General features: G+C 44.3%; 1 protein-coding gene across 2 annotated transcripts in view; it reads right to left on the reverse strand.

Annotated features, from left to right (window-relative positions):
- Window positions 1-14257, reverse strand: part of EPAS1 (endothelial PAS domain protein 1) — a 75337-nt gene extending 61080 nt beyond the window's left edge. For both annotated transcript variants that reach the window (XM_080614641.1, XM_080614640.1), the window contains exon 1: window positions 13907-14257. In XM_080614641.1, the coding sequence (XP_080470767.1) occupies window positions 13907-13932 (26 nt within the window). In that variant the 5' untranslated portion in view covers window positions 13933-14257. The remainder of the gene's footprint in view (window positions 1-13906) is intronic.
- Between the last annotated feature and the right edge of the window lie 870 nt (window positions 14258-15127).

Raw genomic sequence — 15127 nt, forward strand, 5'->3', positions numbered from 1 at the left:
TGCAAAAATAATTAAACAGCAACACAGGAAAGTGAAAATGTTAGTGGTGACAATGCCTTCATTGTTACCACTGGTACGGCAATGCCCAAAATTAATCATGAACCTAACAACCAACACCAAAAACACACACAGTTGGACCTCTCCAACCAAAACAGACCTTTCTACAGCTGGATCCAGAGTTATAGCTGTTCAGAAGCGCAGCTGTTTCTCCATTTGAAGGCAGCAATGCCTATCTTCCGGAAAGAAGTCCGGATGCACTTCTTGGGGCCCAAGATCACCCACTGGTGATCTTAATGTGGCCAGTCTAATATACCTCACAATATCAAGCATTAGTATTATCATAGTTGCATAACAGTTTCTTCATCCAAAACCAGTAAGGTCTAAGCACACTGAAGCACACAGAAATGCCCAGAGTCAGGAAATACATTTCATCTGTATCTATTTCTACCAAATATCAAGGCAAATATTTCACGATGAGTATTTAAAATGCCCCAGGGTTAACTACTGAACAATGCTCCAAAAGCAAGGAGTTGTTGTGCAAACAACCCAAACTGCATTTCTCCAGGCTCTGCAGACTCCTGTTGTACCCTGGTACCTGTGGCACAGTGAGCTGCAAGCATAGACCTGGCAGGAGTTACTGTCCCTGTGACTTCTTCAGCCATAGGAAGTCCCTGGTCTCTAGAGGTGGATGCGCTTGTGCTGCAGCCTTTCCCTGAAGCACTTACAACACTGCTTCTGAACACCTATTCCCAGGCATCTAATACTTTTACATCTTTACAGCTCTGTCAGGAATGGAAACAGAGACACAGCATAACAGTGTAAGTCTTGATTCCTTAGGAAAATAAGCTAGAGGAGGATAGTTCTTGAAATCGCTGTCTCATCTTCTATGAAAAATAAATTTTCTATTAAAATTCCTTTTGATGACTGCATTTCCCAGTATTTCACCCAGCCAAAATCCTGCTCCAAACTTCCTGTATGCAATTCACATTCAGCTACAGAAAACCGTAACATACCATCACAAGCAATAAAGCATTTACTTTCTCTGGGGTGAAAGGGGATGTTCTGACTCTCGACAGCTAGTGTATCTCTAGGTTGAGGCCTTCCCTTTATTTTCCTTCAGTACAGTAATTTCATATTCTGCAGTTTCACTATATGCCCTACAACAACTGGTATGTAAGCAAACTAAATACTTTCAAAGTAGAGTGTATGGAAATAGATTCACCCACCAAACATTTCCTTCTTAGAACTCTATTAATCAGAACTGACTCCCTACACAAGTCATAGTATAAGAACAGATGCTTACTCTGCTTTCCTTACGCCTTACTGTTGGACCATTTCATTTGCTTAATCTATCAGCTAACAGCAGTAGAACCCAAGGAGAATGATTATGAAATTCCCTTCTAAGAGGGATAAAAGCTCACACTACACACAGTTTATATCGTATTTTACTAAAAGGTATTTTCACAAAGCAGTACCCAGAGGTCTCAGGCAGGAACTGAACCCAATTTGATAAAAATTCTAAATACATTATTAGACTTGAAAGATTCTGGAGCTGGAGTTACTTTGGCACAAAAGCCAAAGCACATAATCTAAGTAAGGTACAAATAGAAAATAAGAAATCCAACCAACAGGAGCTCAATGTACAGAATGATTCTGTAGGCACATTCCCAGCTGTAACCCACTTACAATACAACATGAAAGAATTTTATATGTGCACTGTATTCATCACATCAATTCCCTCTGAAGGAATGCTCTATAATGACTTCACGTTGGCATGATTTCTTCTTGAAAGTTTTAACAGGTCAGGCACCAGGTACCCTTCTTCTTTCAGCTCTATCTTTAGATGCCAATCACTGCACCTGAAATCCTTACTGTGACCCACAGTGCAGACTTTACTCCCTGCTCATTTTATTCACCAGGTTGGAAGAGCACTGAAAAGGCACTTTTTGTGGCGCTTAAAATAAGCTTAAAATAAATTTAAAAAGAAGCAGTCAGAAAGCAGTAGTGCTGGTCACTGCTGTTCGCTGCTTCGCGCTTGCATTTGGAGAGGCTGGAATTTAGCTACTCTGTGTTTACGGTGGCGTTTCAGTTTGGGGGGTGGGGAATGTTGTCCTAAGATGTGGCAGGCAAAGGGAAAGGCACAGCGCGATACAGATAACACGGCTTCTCGCATTATCTTCTTAGGGCCTGCGTATACAGCACGCAGAGCTGCCAGTAAAAAACGAGAGGCTTTTTAAGCCTGCACAAATGGTTAGGCTTTTCTCTATGTCTTTTCTTCACACAGAAGAACGTGCCTGCTCCCTCTTCAGGCCTGCCCTGCCACCTGTACACAGGAGAAGCCTTAATGCAAATGAAGACACACAGGTTTCAGTCTACGGGAAGGAGCTTGCTAAACCCATGGCAAATCAACCCTGTAATTCAGCACTTTCTTACAGCAGTCAGTGTAAAGTTACTGATTGCAAACTGAAACCCTAATGAACTCCCCATCTGCTGAAAAGACTGGTTTTGGTGCCATGGTCAAACCCTCCTTTTCTTTTTTATTGCCCAATTGGCTGCTCACCTGCCTGCTTTGTGATGAAATCTGAAAGAATACTGCATTTTATGATCTCCCAGACACTTTCAGGGCATTGCAATCCCCTGCCACCACCATTCCATTTCTTAGTTGCTCAGGGTGTCTAAATTGCACATGGATCTTACATGACAGGAGGGCCAAATTCAATGGTGAAGCAAGGACACCCGTGGGTGTAAGCTACATACCGAGGCATAATACGAAGTGGTACAGTAAAGAAAGCCATTAACCAGTGATGTAAGAAGAGCAAGAGATAATCAGACTCCTCCCACTTGACAACCCCCTGTTTAAGCATTTTTCAAGTTTGGTTTATCATACAAGCTTCTTGCCAACATCACTACAGCATTGTTTTAAGCATAGAAAGTCCCTACTTTAAAAAGTTTACAGTCTAAACAAATAAGACACACAAAGAGTGGAAGGAAGGATATATTACCATCCCAGTTTTCCAGACTGGGGAGGGAGTATATCGACGGAGATCAGCCACCCTGTCTAGGCTACGTTACCAACACAGAGCACCCCGTCCCAAGCAGGACAAAGACCCGTGGCCAAGTGAGAAGGGCTTTTGGAGAGGGTGTGGAGGGGAAAGGCAATGGAAGAAGCAGCTGCAGAGGCCAGAACCACTTGCTGAAGCTGCTGTTCACCAGCCAGGTCGGCAGATGCAGCTTTCACAGCCAGCTCTACTGAGAGCGATGAACAAGTTCAAGAGACAGAATCCAAGCTATGATTTTATTCACCTTCACCTTGCTTCGGCCTGGGTCCCCATGCCAAAGAAGCTTCGTTTGGGCCAGCCGCATGGTTAACAAACAAAAGTAGGGTTGGGGGGTTTGCTTTTCTTAAATGGGAAATAATGGGTGTTTCGAAACACCAGCAGTAAGCTTCCCTCAAGATATCTTTGCTTCTATCTCATTTTCAAGCCAGCACAAGCCTAAGCGAATGGGATAGTGCCCTTTTGTGAATCACTGGGAACATAAATATGGCTTTGCTGTTATGTAAAACCCAGTAGCAGTGCTAAGACAACTTGAGCTTGGAAAGGATGTTCCCATAAAAATGTCCCTCTGATCAGTAATGGCAATAAACACATCCTTCAATTCATTTTCAGGGGAAAAACCAAGAACTGGAATTATTAACAGTAACTGATAATCTTACAGCTGCAGCACATAAAACAGCCTACCCGCAGCTGAACCAGGCTAAGTTCCATCAGTCAAAGAAACCTTTCTCCAAATCAGACATGTAAAAGCGCTGCATTAAGCAATAAAGAGGGCCAACCCTCAAAAATGTCTACCTTTCCTTGAAAATGTAAGCCATGCTGTTTTGCTAAGATCAAGCGTCATCATCCTTGGCTAGATGGGCTACTGGTTTCCTCTTGTGCAAGTAAAGGTCACCCATTTCAAGCACAAAAGTCATCAAATTCCAACTCTCTATATTCCCCAATCTTCATGCGTCAGCTCAAAGGATGATGAGAAACATGTCACCCAGGTCAACATGAGGATACACTGGAAGATGTTAAATCCAAAGCTACATTTGTCATATTATTTCCTTTGTGACAGAGGCTCCCTTTACAAAGGGATGGGGAAACCCAGGGACAGCTAGAGCCAGCAGTAAGCAAATCCCTCCAAAGACAGCTCTTCCCTCCTAGTGAGCGCAACTTGTGGAGGCTATTCCTAAAAGCCCATCCTTTCCAAAGGCTATCTCCTTCTGGAAAAGCTACATTTGCCTGATTCTCTGATGGGATCACCTGGCAAAAGCTCTAATGAAAAAACATCAGCAGCGTTTCCACTAATTTCCCATCTTCCCTCACGGTTTATGAAACACTGGAGACAACTGAGTCCTGAGTCCTGAAAAAATCCTGGCATGGGGGACAGCTATAATTGGTCACTGGGTTTATATCTCAGAGAAATACTGCCTAAGGAGTAGTGGCATGATAAAGCCACTTAATGTTGAATTTCTTTACACACATGTATGCATGACCCTGCCATTCCATAGCTCATTCAAAAAACATTTTTGTTCTAAGCAAGCTTTGTATCAGCTTTACGTCAAGGCTCTCCATTATTACCTATGAGTCTGAAGATACTGTCATTGCCATCAGCTGGTATGTTATTTCATCATAATGGCATACAAAAATCTAACCAGGCACAGCAACACATCCAATCTCAGAAGATATTCTGGTATTTGCAACAAATTTTGGATACAAATTGCATGACAGCTTAAAGTTTAGCAACCTCCTAGCAACACCCCATATTTACAAATGTAGAAATGCAGAGGGGTGGGGGATTTTTAGCTTGTGTTAACATCACAAAAGATCTTTGAAGTATTGTGACAACAAGTACCCAGTAACACCAAGAATTTACCGGCAGAGAGGGTGATACAATTGTGAATCAATGGACAGGGCTCAAAGACCAACACCAGCCACAAGAATGTCCCAAACCAAATGACTGAATAGGGTTGCTTTGTAGCTTATCATACAAATGCAAGTGTGAACCACAACTGAGATACCAAGAGCTGAAGTACCTTTTTATTGTAGTAAAGACCTTAGGTATGCTAATGGCTAAAACAAAATACAAGGAATGTTCTTCAAAGCTTACTTCTACCACCTTTATAAAAACTGCGCAATAACCATCCCACTTCATACTTCCTTCAGCTTATTACCTAAACAAATATTTCTCTTACAAGCATATGTGTGTGTCTTAAAGGAAAAATACTATGCAGTAAATTCTGAACACTATTAAACAACTTGCACCAAAATTTTCAGCTCTTATTGGCCTTTTCCCATGCAAGGATTTAGGAAAGTTAGTAAGGCCTCTTGACACTATAAATTAACAACAGCTTTCCCTTTTAAGAGAAGAAGAGCAATAGGGAACATTTTTTGGATTGTATGCAGCTTATTCAGACCATTGTACTGGCTTCTTAAATCATTCAGCAAACCACCTACTCTGTATTAAACACCACATACTAAAGGAATCGGAAGCTGACTACCTAAAGCAAACGCATGTACTAGGCCAAAGGTGGGTATCACTTGGGATCACGATATTTCATGATATATTATCTCTGTTGCTTAAAGCAATGGCTTTCCTGGGTAAGGCAAACATTTCTATCTCTCACCATACGTAGGCAGGTTTTCATGAACATGACTCTGAAATTATCAGTCCTTCGAGAACAACCAAGTAAGAAATTCTACAACATGCTGTTCTCATCTCTCCCACATTTTGACTGTGTTTGTCCTGTCGGAAGCCAGTGATGCGGACCAGGGGTAGGGAGGGTCTTTATTGCTATGTTTTCAGTTACACTATGGGCTTTAAAACACTGTTCATATAACCAGAACTAGAGGAAACCTTGGTTATTGCCAAATCACACTTCCTGCCCTAACCAATCCAAAGACAGCGAAAGATTTTCATCAGACCTGGTAACTTGTTTAAGCAATTCCATTTCATGAAAGACTGGGACTGTTTTCAGTTCAAGGCCTTCAGTGATGAGGGTTTCATGAGTAATGTGAAAGAAATGCCTAATATTTTGGTTTAGTAGATAAACGTATAAAAGTCTCCCTGAAAGGAAGACAGGAACTTGATTGAGGTCAAGCCACCAAACCAGATTCATGTATGTGTCTCATGGCTTTTGGTAAAACAAAAAAGATCTGGGGGAAACCAAATCACTCATTGAGTCAAACACCAGAGGAAAAAAGAATAAATCTTTAAAAAGAGATTAAAGATTACTTAAGTCTCATTCAAAGGAAACCATCCAGGTTTAGATTAACAATGTGCAACACAGGAATCCAACTGTTTCAGCAACCTCCAAACGTTTTTACCATTTCTCAATCCCATCCCTCCATTTTGGTCTAACACTGGTTTGTGTTTCACTGGCGCTCTGGAAGGATAATTTTCCAATAAAATACTTATTTTTAGAGAAAATACTCGCTCCATCAACTGCATCTGCAGCTCTTCCAGTGCTCATTAACCCATTCTTCAGAACCAGCACCTTATATCTTCCCTTCATTTGCCTAACTCTAACCAAATGTATTTTGGTATATTAGATAATGAGCACCAATATTTACAATAAATTAAGTTCACATTTCAGTAGTTCCAAATAGGTTCTAAATGATCCTGGTAATCTTATTTCCCATATACCTTCAGACAGGCTGCTTGCTATCAAGTGCCATAAGTTACACCCACATGATTCATCCGCTAGAAGAGTTGCTCAGTTTAAAAACATAACAAAACAACCAACCAAAAACCCAACATACACAACCCTCCCCATATCCCTTCTAATTTTAGCCTCTCCTTAGATAAGACAACTTCCCGAAACAAAATGAGAGGGTCAGATTGCTCTCACTCCTCTAGCACCAAAATGTTATTTGTGAAAGTAGCTGAACGAACACAGTATTTCATATCCAAATATAAAGTGCTCCAGCCTCCTGTTCTTCTGGGGTTGCAGGGAAGGAGGTGAAAGCAAAAGGCAATGAGTGATTCTTGGAATAAAAAACTAAACACCTGAGGGAGGCAACAATGTGCACTGTAAGACTTGGCACTCATGGCTTTTCTGTAGGGAAACAATAAAAGAGTAGGGCAACCCTCTAGAGCATAGGACCCTAAGTCAGGCATTCACCATCACCACGTCCCCCATCACGATGGCCTCAGCTTCCAGGGACAGCCCCTAGGCAAAAAGAAGAGGACAGCTAAGACGTTAAACAGGTTGTAGGCATGGCAGCATGGAAGGTGAGAAACAGCATCTTGCAGGATATATTGGTCATATATACCTCCCCATTGGTCATATATACCACCCTCCCTGCAGCAGGAAAGGGCTAATACCCAGGCCAGCTTGAAAGCACACAGCAGAAAGTCTTTTTTATTTAAATTCAAAAAAACTTGAGGCAGGCTTCACACCAGCCCAGATCAGTAAGAAAAAGCATCTTCTGTCCACCACCTATTTAATAAATACAGCCTTCACTTTACAGATCTGAAGGACTGAAGCATATACTCAGGGGGGAGTCATAATTCTGTGAACCTCACCTTCATCTTGGTGCACTGTTAAATCTGTGCTGTGTTTATAGAGTAAACAGTGACCTAATCATCACAACAACTAGTTGGGATTAAAAATAGCTGAGGACACTTAATAGTAGCTGTGAGATAAGATCAGAGTTGGGCAATACCTCTTAAGCTTACTGATGATATAGTAAAAAACAAAGCAACCAACAAAAAAAACCCCCAACAAACAAATCCCAGCCAAATCCCATAAATAGCCACATCCCTGTTGTCTCTCCACCCCAATCCTGCTTTACAGCCTGTCAGAATCATTATAGCCTTGGGTTTTCATTCATGTAGGTCACAGCTGGGATTTAGGGACCAGCCTCAAGAAGAAGGGTCTGGAGGGGTAAGTCGGACGCAGGCAAGACGCACTTTCAGAGATGTGTTGAGTTCTCCTGTATCCTGCTGGAAACACCAGTGAGTTGTTGAGATGCTTTTGGAAAACTGTCAGTTTGGTTCCACAGATACTCCACAAATTCCTGAGATTAAAACATACGCTACTTAATGTTTGCGTGAAAGCAGATCACTGTATGAATACAGACACAGCAGAATGAAGAAGCATTTGTAACTTGGGGGATGGTTCAATGTTTTCATATTAGGAATAAAAGAGGCTATGGAGCTGTATTATCCTGGGGTTTTTCCCCACTTGAGAGCAGAAACAAAGAAAGAAAGTGGTTTTCCCTCCTGCCCAGATGCACAGAACTTGTTCATAAAGCTGCAGTAAGCCAATATTAACTGCACACCCACAGGCTAACATAAAGCAATTGTAAAGTTCCTGAATTTTTCAGACAATCTTTTTGGAGGCAACACCCTAAACATTCCCCTAATCCAAGAAAACTGCTGATTCCACATATTAGCACACAGAGGAAAGGTCAAGACCAGGGCACCTCTTTGACTGAAGATCAGACATAAAAATTCAACTAAAGCAACTTTGCTTCTTGTCTGGCAAAACATTTGATGAGTTTCTATAGAATGGAATATTGAGTATTTGTTGTGTCATGCAATGCAACTGACAGAGAAGCACAATGGATACATTATCCAACTCCAAACTCTTTGTAATAACAGCCAAGTAAATTAAATTACAAGCCTAACTGTTTTAAGACCTAAAGATGCCCATTTAAATCAGAATTTATTATGGTAGATTTTGTTTTAGCTGAATTTTCTAGACCTAAATAAAGTCACAGAGGAAAGAACCAAAATCATAATTAGATTTCAGCTCAAGAAGTAAATAGCATAATTAAATGAGAGTTACTTTGGAACATTAGTCATTTATCAGCCAATTGTCCTACTCCACTTCATTAATCTACTTTCCAAGTGCACAGTAAAAGACAGTTTCCCTTTTTACATACTTCAGAAAGATCATCCATTAAAAGTAGCCTTGTAAATTCAAGAAAAAGTTACTTTTTTCTTATACAAAAAGTCCAGAGTTTATCCTCAGCAGGTAACTACTTCATTGTATTGCCTTTGGAGCAAATGGAGCACAGGAATGATAAATGAGAAAAAAATCCCACCAGCTGCATAATAACCACACTTGTTCTTCCGCTTAGTTTAAGAGAAGGGTTCTGCCAACCTTGTGCCAGCTAATAGGAATCAAGGTATTCATAATTACTAAGGTATACAAGACATTCTCAATATTGGAGTAGTTAACAGAATAGCATTTCACAAATAGCTTTAGAGGACTAAACCCATTCTATATATATTTATTACTTGTAAATAAAACCTGCCTTTGTATTGCTCATTACCTTATTCTAATGTTTATCCTAATTCTCAGTTTTAACAAGACTACCCCATTTGAAAAATAATGGAAAAAGGAACTCAAAGAGTTCTGCCCCTACCACACCTAACAGCAGCTCCTACTTGGAACCTGAAAACAAACATACTTAATGTTTATGAATCCACCATAACAAACAACACTATAGGAAGGCAGAGGGATCCATTTCTGACACTTGTGATGGGTCTCCTAAATCAGCAGCATAATCCCAAAACTCCTATTTGCAGAGTGCCTCCGATATGCAAGATATTCCCAATGAACGACAGATGATGATCAACATCAGAAGTGAAAAGGACATGACACAGAAAGGTGCAGCATACTAAGGGGTGTAAGCCCAAGAGCAGGTGAAAAATCTAAGTGCTAAACAAAGCAGAGCCAGCCCTTGCAGCATCCCTGCAAAGCACAAATCCTCAGAAGCTCAGGTAAGTTTGGGAGGATGGTACGCACAGAGTACATTCACATTGCACTCTGATCAGATGAAGTTCAAATGCTTTGGCTCTGTAGAGGTGAAACCACAGCAGCTGAGCCATGGAAGTCAAGCTGTCCCAAGCAGGCCAGGACACCAAATCAGAGCTCAGCCCGACCTCTGCTACATGCCATTTCAGTCAAAGGGAAGCATCAAGGCATTCATGCAGCCTATCATTTCCTCTGGTACAAAAGCCCTTTCTACATCTGTAGAAATACAGAAAGGGCAGTGAGTGCAGAACCCAGAAGGGGCAAAACCAAAGTATGATGGGAAAAAGTGCCCAGAGTCATTGAAGAAGACCTGCAAGCTATGAAGTGCCTGCATTTTTGGTGCTGAAACGTAAGTCCAAGCTGCTTGATGTTAACATATCACATAAGCGTGCTAACCAATCAATTTCAACATGAATTCAGGAGATTACATTTCCTTTTGCCAACTACAAATAAGAAAAAATTGTAAGGGCAGATGTTAACACAGGGGCAAATAGGATTAAATTAAATATGCGGGCTGTGTGCGGGGAGATGCTCACCAGTAACAACACTTGATCAATTTTTCCATGAAGTCAAATAACCTGTGCAATAGTCCACAAAGGAAAGCATTCAAAGCTCCATGGTTTGAAGTACATAAAGTGAGGCTTACAAGAATATTAGGAACAACGTACATTGGCAAGTGGAGGGACAAGATCATGTAATTCACTGCTGCAGCACAAGAAAAAGATAGTACACCTGACAACAGTGACATTCTTTAAATGTCACTAGGCACACTGGGTAGAACAAAACTGAGCCCTGCAGTAAGTTTCCTGCAATCTGCAGTTCAAAACTTTGGCACATCCAAATGCTTGCATTTCCTGGCATCCAAACTACACCTATTAAGAGAGAGCAACTGACTACCTGAGCTCTGGAGAGCAGTGCCATCAGGGCTGTTTCCTCATCCTGAGGAGGAGCTGCCAAGAGTGACCTCAGCTTGGCAGAATCCCTCTGCTGAAGTAGAGGTCAGTGGAAACTGAGGCACAAAGCATCTGCTCAGAGGGGCACAACATCTAATAAAGCCCAGAGTGAAAGGGTAACTGAAAGCAGTCATTTAGCTAGTCAATAACTGGGGGGACTCCCATCTGTTTACTATCTGGACCAGAAGTTAAACAGACCCATATAACATTACACTGTTGGGTTCAAACCCGGTATAATTATATGGGAACTAGCACAGAATCTGCCTGAGCTGCAAACCTGGCTTTTCATACAACTGGGAAACAAACATACAAATCTTCAAACACCCCAACTGAAACAGTGAAGCCAAATGATAAACCATATTCAGTGGTATCTGATTTGCCCTGAGCCTAGCTTCAAACTTTTCTCAGACATATACTGTTTGCCCATACAGAACAGTCCATTTGACACACTATCCATTCCTAACAAAGTAACTACGTCCCCTCAAATAATTCAAAAACACATGATGACTAAATAATTCAAAATCACACCAACGTATTCTACAAAACTGCCCCAATTGGGACCTGTCTACTAGTTGTTGTATTGCACATTAACCGCAGATACTGTTTCCTTAGCTTTTACTATTTTGCTAAAGTGTGTTTTACCCTTTTACTCCTCCTTTTCCCAGTTTCTATGTATTAGCACTCCAAGAAACATCAGACTTCGTACCTAAGACTGTGTAGATAATGATTTAAGTTAAAATAATAATCATATTAATCACAGGTCAGTGTCTTGCACTGACTTTAAATGGGGGAAAACAGCCTATTCAAAGTGCTATAAAATTTGTTTCAAAGACAGCAACTGCTCTTTTCTATTGACAGAGCTTCAAATGAGAACCTGAGGACGCTCTTCAACTTAAATGGACCATTAAAAGAATCAAATATTAACTTCCATAGTGCATCTGTTTAACAGTAACAGAACTGTTCCTCTAAACATATGTCCCAGAGCTGCCTGGAAAGCTGGTAAACCAGATTACCCCCACCACCTTTTCTCCTTGAAATTGATTTATAAATGCTATTAGTGAGTCAGGTTAGATTTCCTAGCTGCATATCTGGATAAAGATCAAGCAAATAATACGACAACTGGTGAACTCAAGGCAATAAATCTATTCTGCAATAGTACTGGAAAAGCTAAAAAAACCATAAATAACCCTGCTTCACTAGGCTACACAGGGTAGGTCCCCATTAGGGATGTACATATGCTCACAGACAGGGAGACACAAGCACACTATCTTAAATCCCTCCTCTGATACTCCCCCAGTGCTTTCACAAACATGAATTTACACAACAATCCCAAGAGCCACATAACCATTCCCTTGCTCCTGAAAGAGGTAGAAAACGGTCAGTGGAACGTCACAAGACTGTCATGAGATTGATGTAAAATCAGTGACAGGGTCGGAATTAGTGTTCAGACTTCAGCCCTGTGAAGTTTCTATGTCGTAACAGAAGAGTATTTCCACAAAGCACTCCAGCATGCTGTCCTGCAAGATCAGACAGCGCTCAATCAATCCCTCACTGTGTTTGAAAATAAGGGGTTAAAAGTGAAGAGATTAAGAGCACCTCATTGAAAAAGGAGAAGTAACAAACGCAGTGTATTGTCAACATGTACACTATTTCATTCTTCTCATTCCTATAATACATTTTCATAACTACATTATACTGTGCTGTGATTTTTTACTCCTTTGTTCAACACAAGAGGACACAAACCAAACCCCTATTTTATAGCCTGCACAGAAGATTAATGCCTAGAGCAAAATATGTTAGAGGAAATTATTTAACCTTAACACATTAGTGTTTGATAAACTGAGGGAACTACATGGAAAATTCATGGTTTATACCGTAATACTTCCCCCATTACATTGTCATAGGGTGACTCAATAAAAAAGGGAGCTATCATACAAACCAAAATACACTGTTTAAAGTTTAGTGCACCATCAACTGGAAAGTACACGACAAATAACAAGATTCTTAGTCTGTAAATCACATCGTTTACCAACACAATCTGCAGTCAGTCCGGCAACCTGAGCCAGTAATAGATTCAGCCTTGTGAGTGCCTGCTGTATAAAACAGACCCAGCAAATACCGTGTTATAAGACTTGGTGGACCTTTATTCACTTGCTAAGCCTCCACCGTGTCAGTGCCCTCCCTCACCCGCAGGAACTGCTTACAGGCTTGAAGCCACGACTGAAGACTTCTTAATCTCCACCTGTAACTTCTGCGTTAGGGATCCTTAAGTTTTATTTTGACGTTCGATCGCAAGAACCAACAGGAAAACGCAGTGAGACAGCGACAGAAAACTAGCGAGTCACTTCTCTTCCCTTCGGAAGGTTCCTGATGGCACCCATGGCAATGCCCAGCGCTACATCTCAGCCAGACGGCCGGCCTTGGCACGGCGCAGCGCCCTGCGCTCCCGAGCTGCCAGCCGCCTAGGAAAGCTCGCCGGCACTTGAGCAACTTCGCGAGCCGCACATCTGATGCGATATCCAGCCTCTTGGGCTGGAGCGAGGATCTGTCCCGCTGTCAGTTTTATAGAAATCAGCACGGGTTTACACAGGCCGGCAGTTACAGCCACAAGGCTTTAACCCTGAAACGCGGTTTGCTAAGGATGCTACCCGTCAAACCCCCGTCCTCAAGGGAAAGATGCTTTCCTAACAACTAGGTCCTAACTGATACCAGGCGGCTAAGCCCTGCCACAACGTGCATCAGAAGCACCCCGCAGCGCTGCGGACCCTCACCGGGAGGCCGCCCGCTCGGTGCACCTGGCCGCAGCCCACCGGGCACAGCAGGGACCCGCGGCCGCTTCCCGCGGGGCGCTGCTCGCCGCGGTGCTGCCCGACAGGGCAGCTCCCCCGGGCTCCGCTGTGCGCCCGGCAGAGGAGCGTACACGGCCCCAAGGACCGGGCAGGGCGCTGCTCGCCCGCTCCTATCCCCCCCAGCCCGGGCCGGGCGAACTCTTGCCGCTGGTCCACGCAAAGGCTCCGGCTCCGAGCCGTCGCAAAGCCCCGAGCGGGACGGCCCCGCCGCAGGCGGAGGGGGGAGCCGGCGGAGAAGGAGAAAGAGGACGAAGCGGTCCGAGCAGCCCGGATCCTCGCCGGCGGCCCCTCACCTTTTCTTCTCCTTGTCAGCTGTCATCGCGGCGGCTGCCGACTCCTGCGCCGCCTCTCGGGCCGGGCGGGTCGGGGCGGGCTCAGCACCTGCCCGCGGGACGCGGGGGCTCCGCGGGCGGCGGCGAGCGAGCGGTCGGGGGTCGGCGATCCGGTTCGGCCGGGTCGCCCCCGAGGCGGGCGTACAGTCTCAGGACACTGCCGAGGATTGTACGGCCCGCCCGGGGGAGGTGGCGGCAGCGCCTGCTGCGGGGCAGGAGAGCGCGGCGGCGGCTGTGCGACTCGGCACCGCCCGCAGAAAGTTCTCACTTTAAACCTTGGGCCGCCGCCGGCCGCAGGGGCAGGGCCGGCCCCCTCCGCCCCGGACTCGGCCCGGCCCGGCCCCGCCGCCGCCGCCGCGCCCGCCAATGGGGGCAGCCGGGCTCCGCCGCCGCGCCCCGGCCTCCCCGCCCCCGGCCTGCCCGGCGGTACCGTGGGGGGCAGCCGCCTGCAGGGACACCGGGACGCGGTGTGCGCCGCCGCCGTTTTGGGTTGAATTGTCTCATTTTTAGTTGTTTGACAACTTTTTGTACTTTTTCCCACAAGGCGTTTGCGCGGCTCAGAGCAGGAGCACCGCGGCACCTGCCCCGCGGCCGCGGAGCTGCGCGGGTAGAGGAGGCCCCGGCGTGGGGCTCTGCTCGGGGAAAGGGGGTGCCCTCCTGAGCCGCCCCGCTCAGCCCAAGCGCGAGTGGCATCCGCAGTACCGGCCACGCGTAGGGAGGGCGGCGGCGGAGGAGGGATGTGCGAAGGAGTGCAGGGGCTGCGCTTCTGCCTCCCTGATGGGACTTCCTTCCTCTGCCTGGTTTTTCAGCTTCATTTTCGATGTCATACAGCGCATTTCAACTCCTGCGCTTTTAAGAGGCGTCGTTGTGGACACACGGTGAACTCACAGTGGCAAGAAGCGGCAGAGCTCATCTCATGCTAGCATCTGCTGTAGCTGGCTGGTTAAGATCGATGCAAATAATAACAATAAATGAGGAACTCTCAACTCTGATTTTCAGAACCCTCAACTTTGATTTTCATTTCTTTTACACTAAAGCGGACAAGGTTTTCCTGAGATCATCTTTCATCACTGTAGAAACTGGAGTCCTACCCTCATGGTTTTAAGGCTTACCTTACGGTTTTGCGTTTCAAACCAAAATGCACACCTCTGCATTACACTGCATCAGGTGTCCCGTATTTGT

Source organism: Psittacula echo (genome assembly GCF_963264785.1).
Source record: "Psittacula echo genome assembly, chromosome: 4".
Taxonomy (NCBI): domain Eukaryota; kingdom Metazoa; phylum Chordata; class Aves; order Psittaciformes; family Psittacidae; genus Psittacula; species Psittacula echo.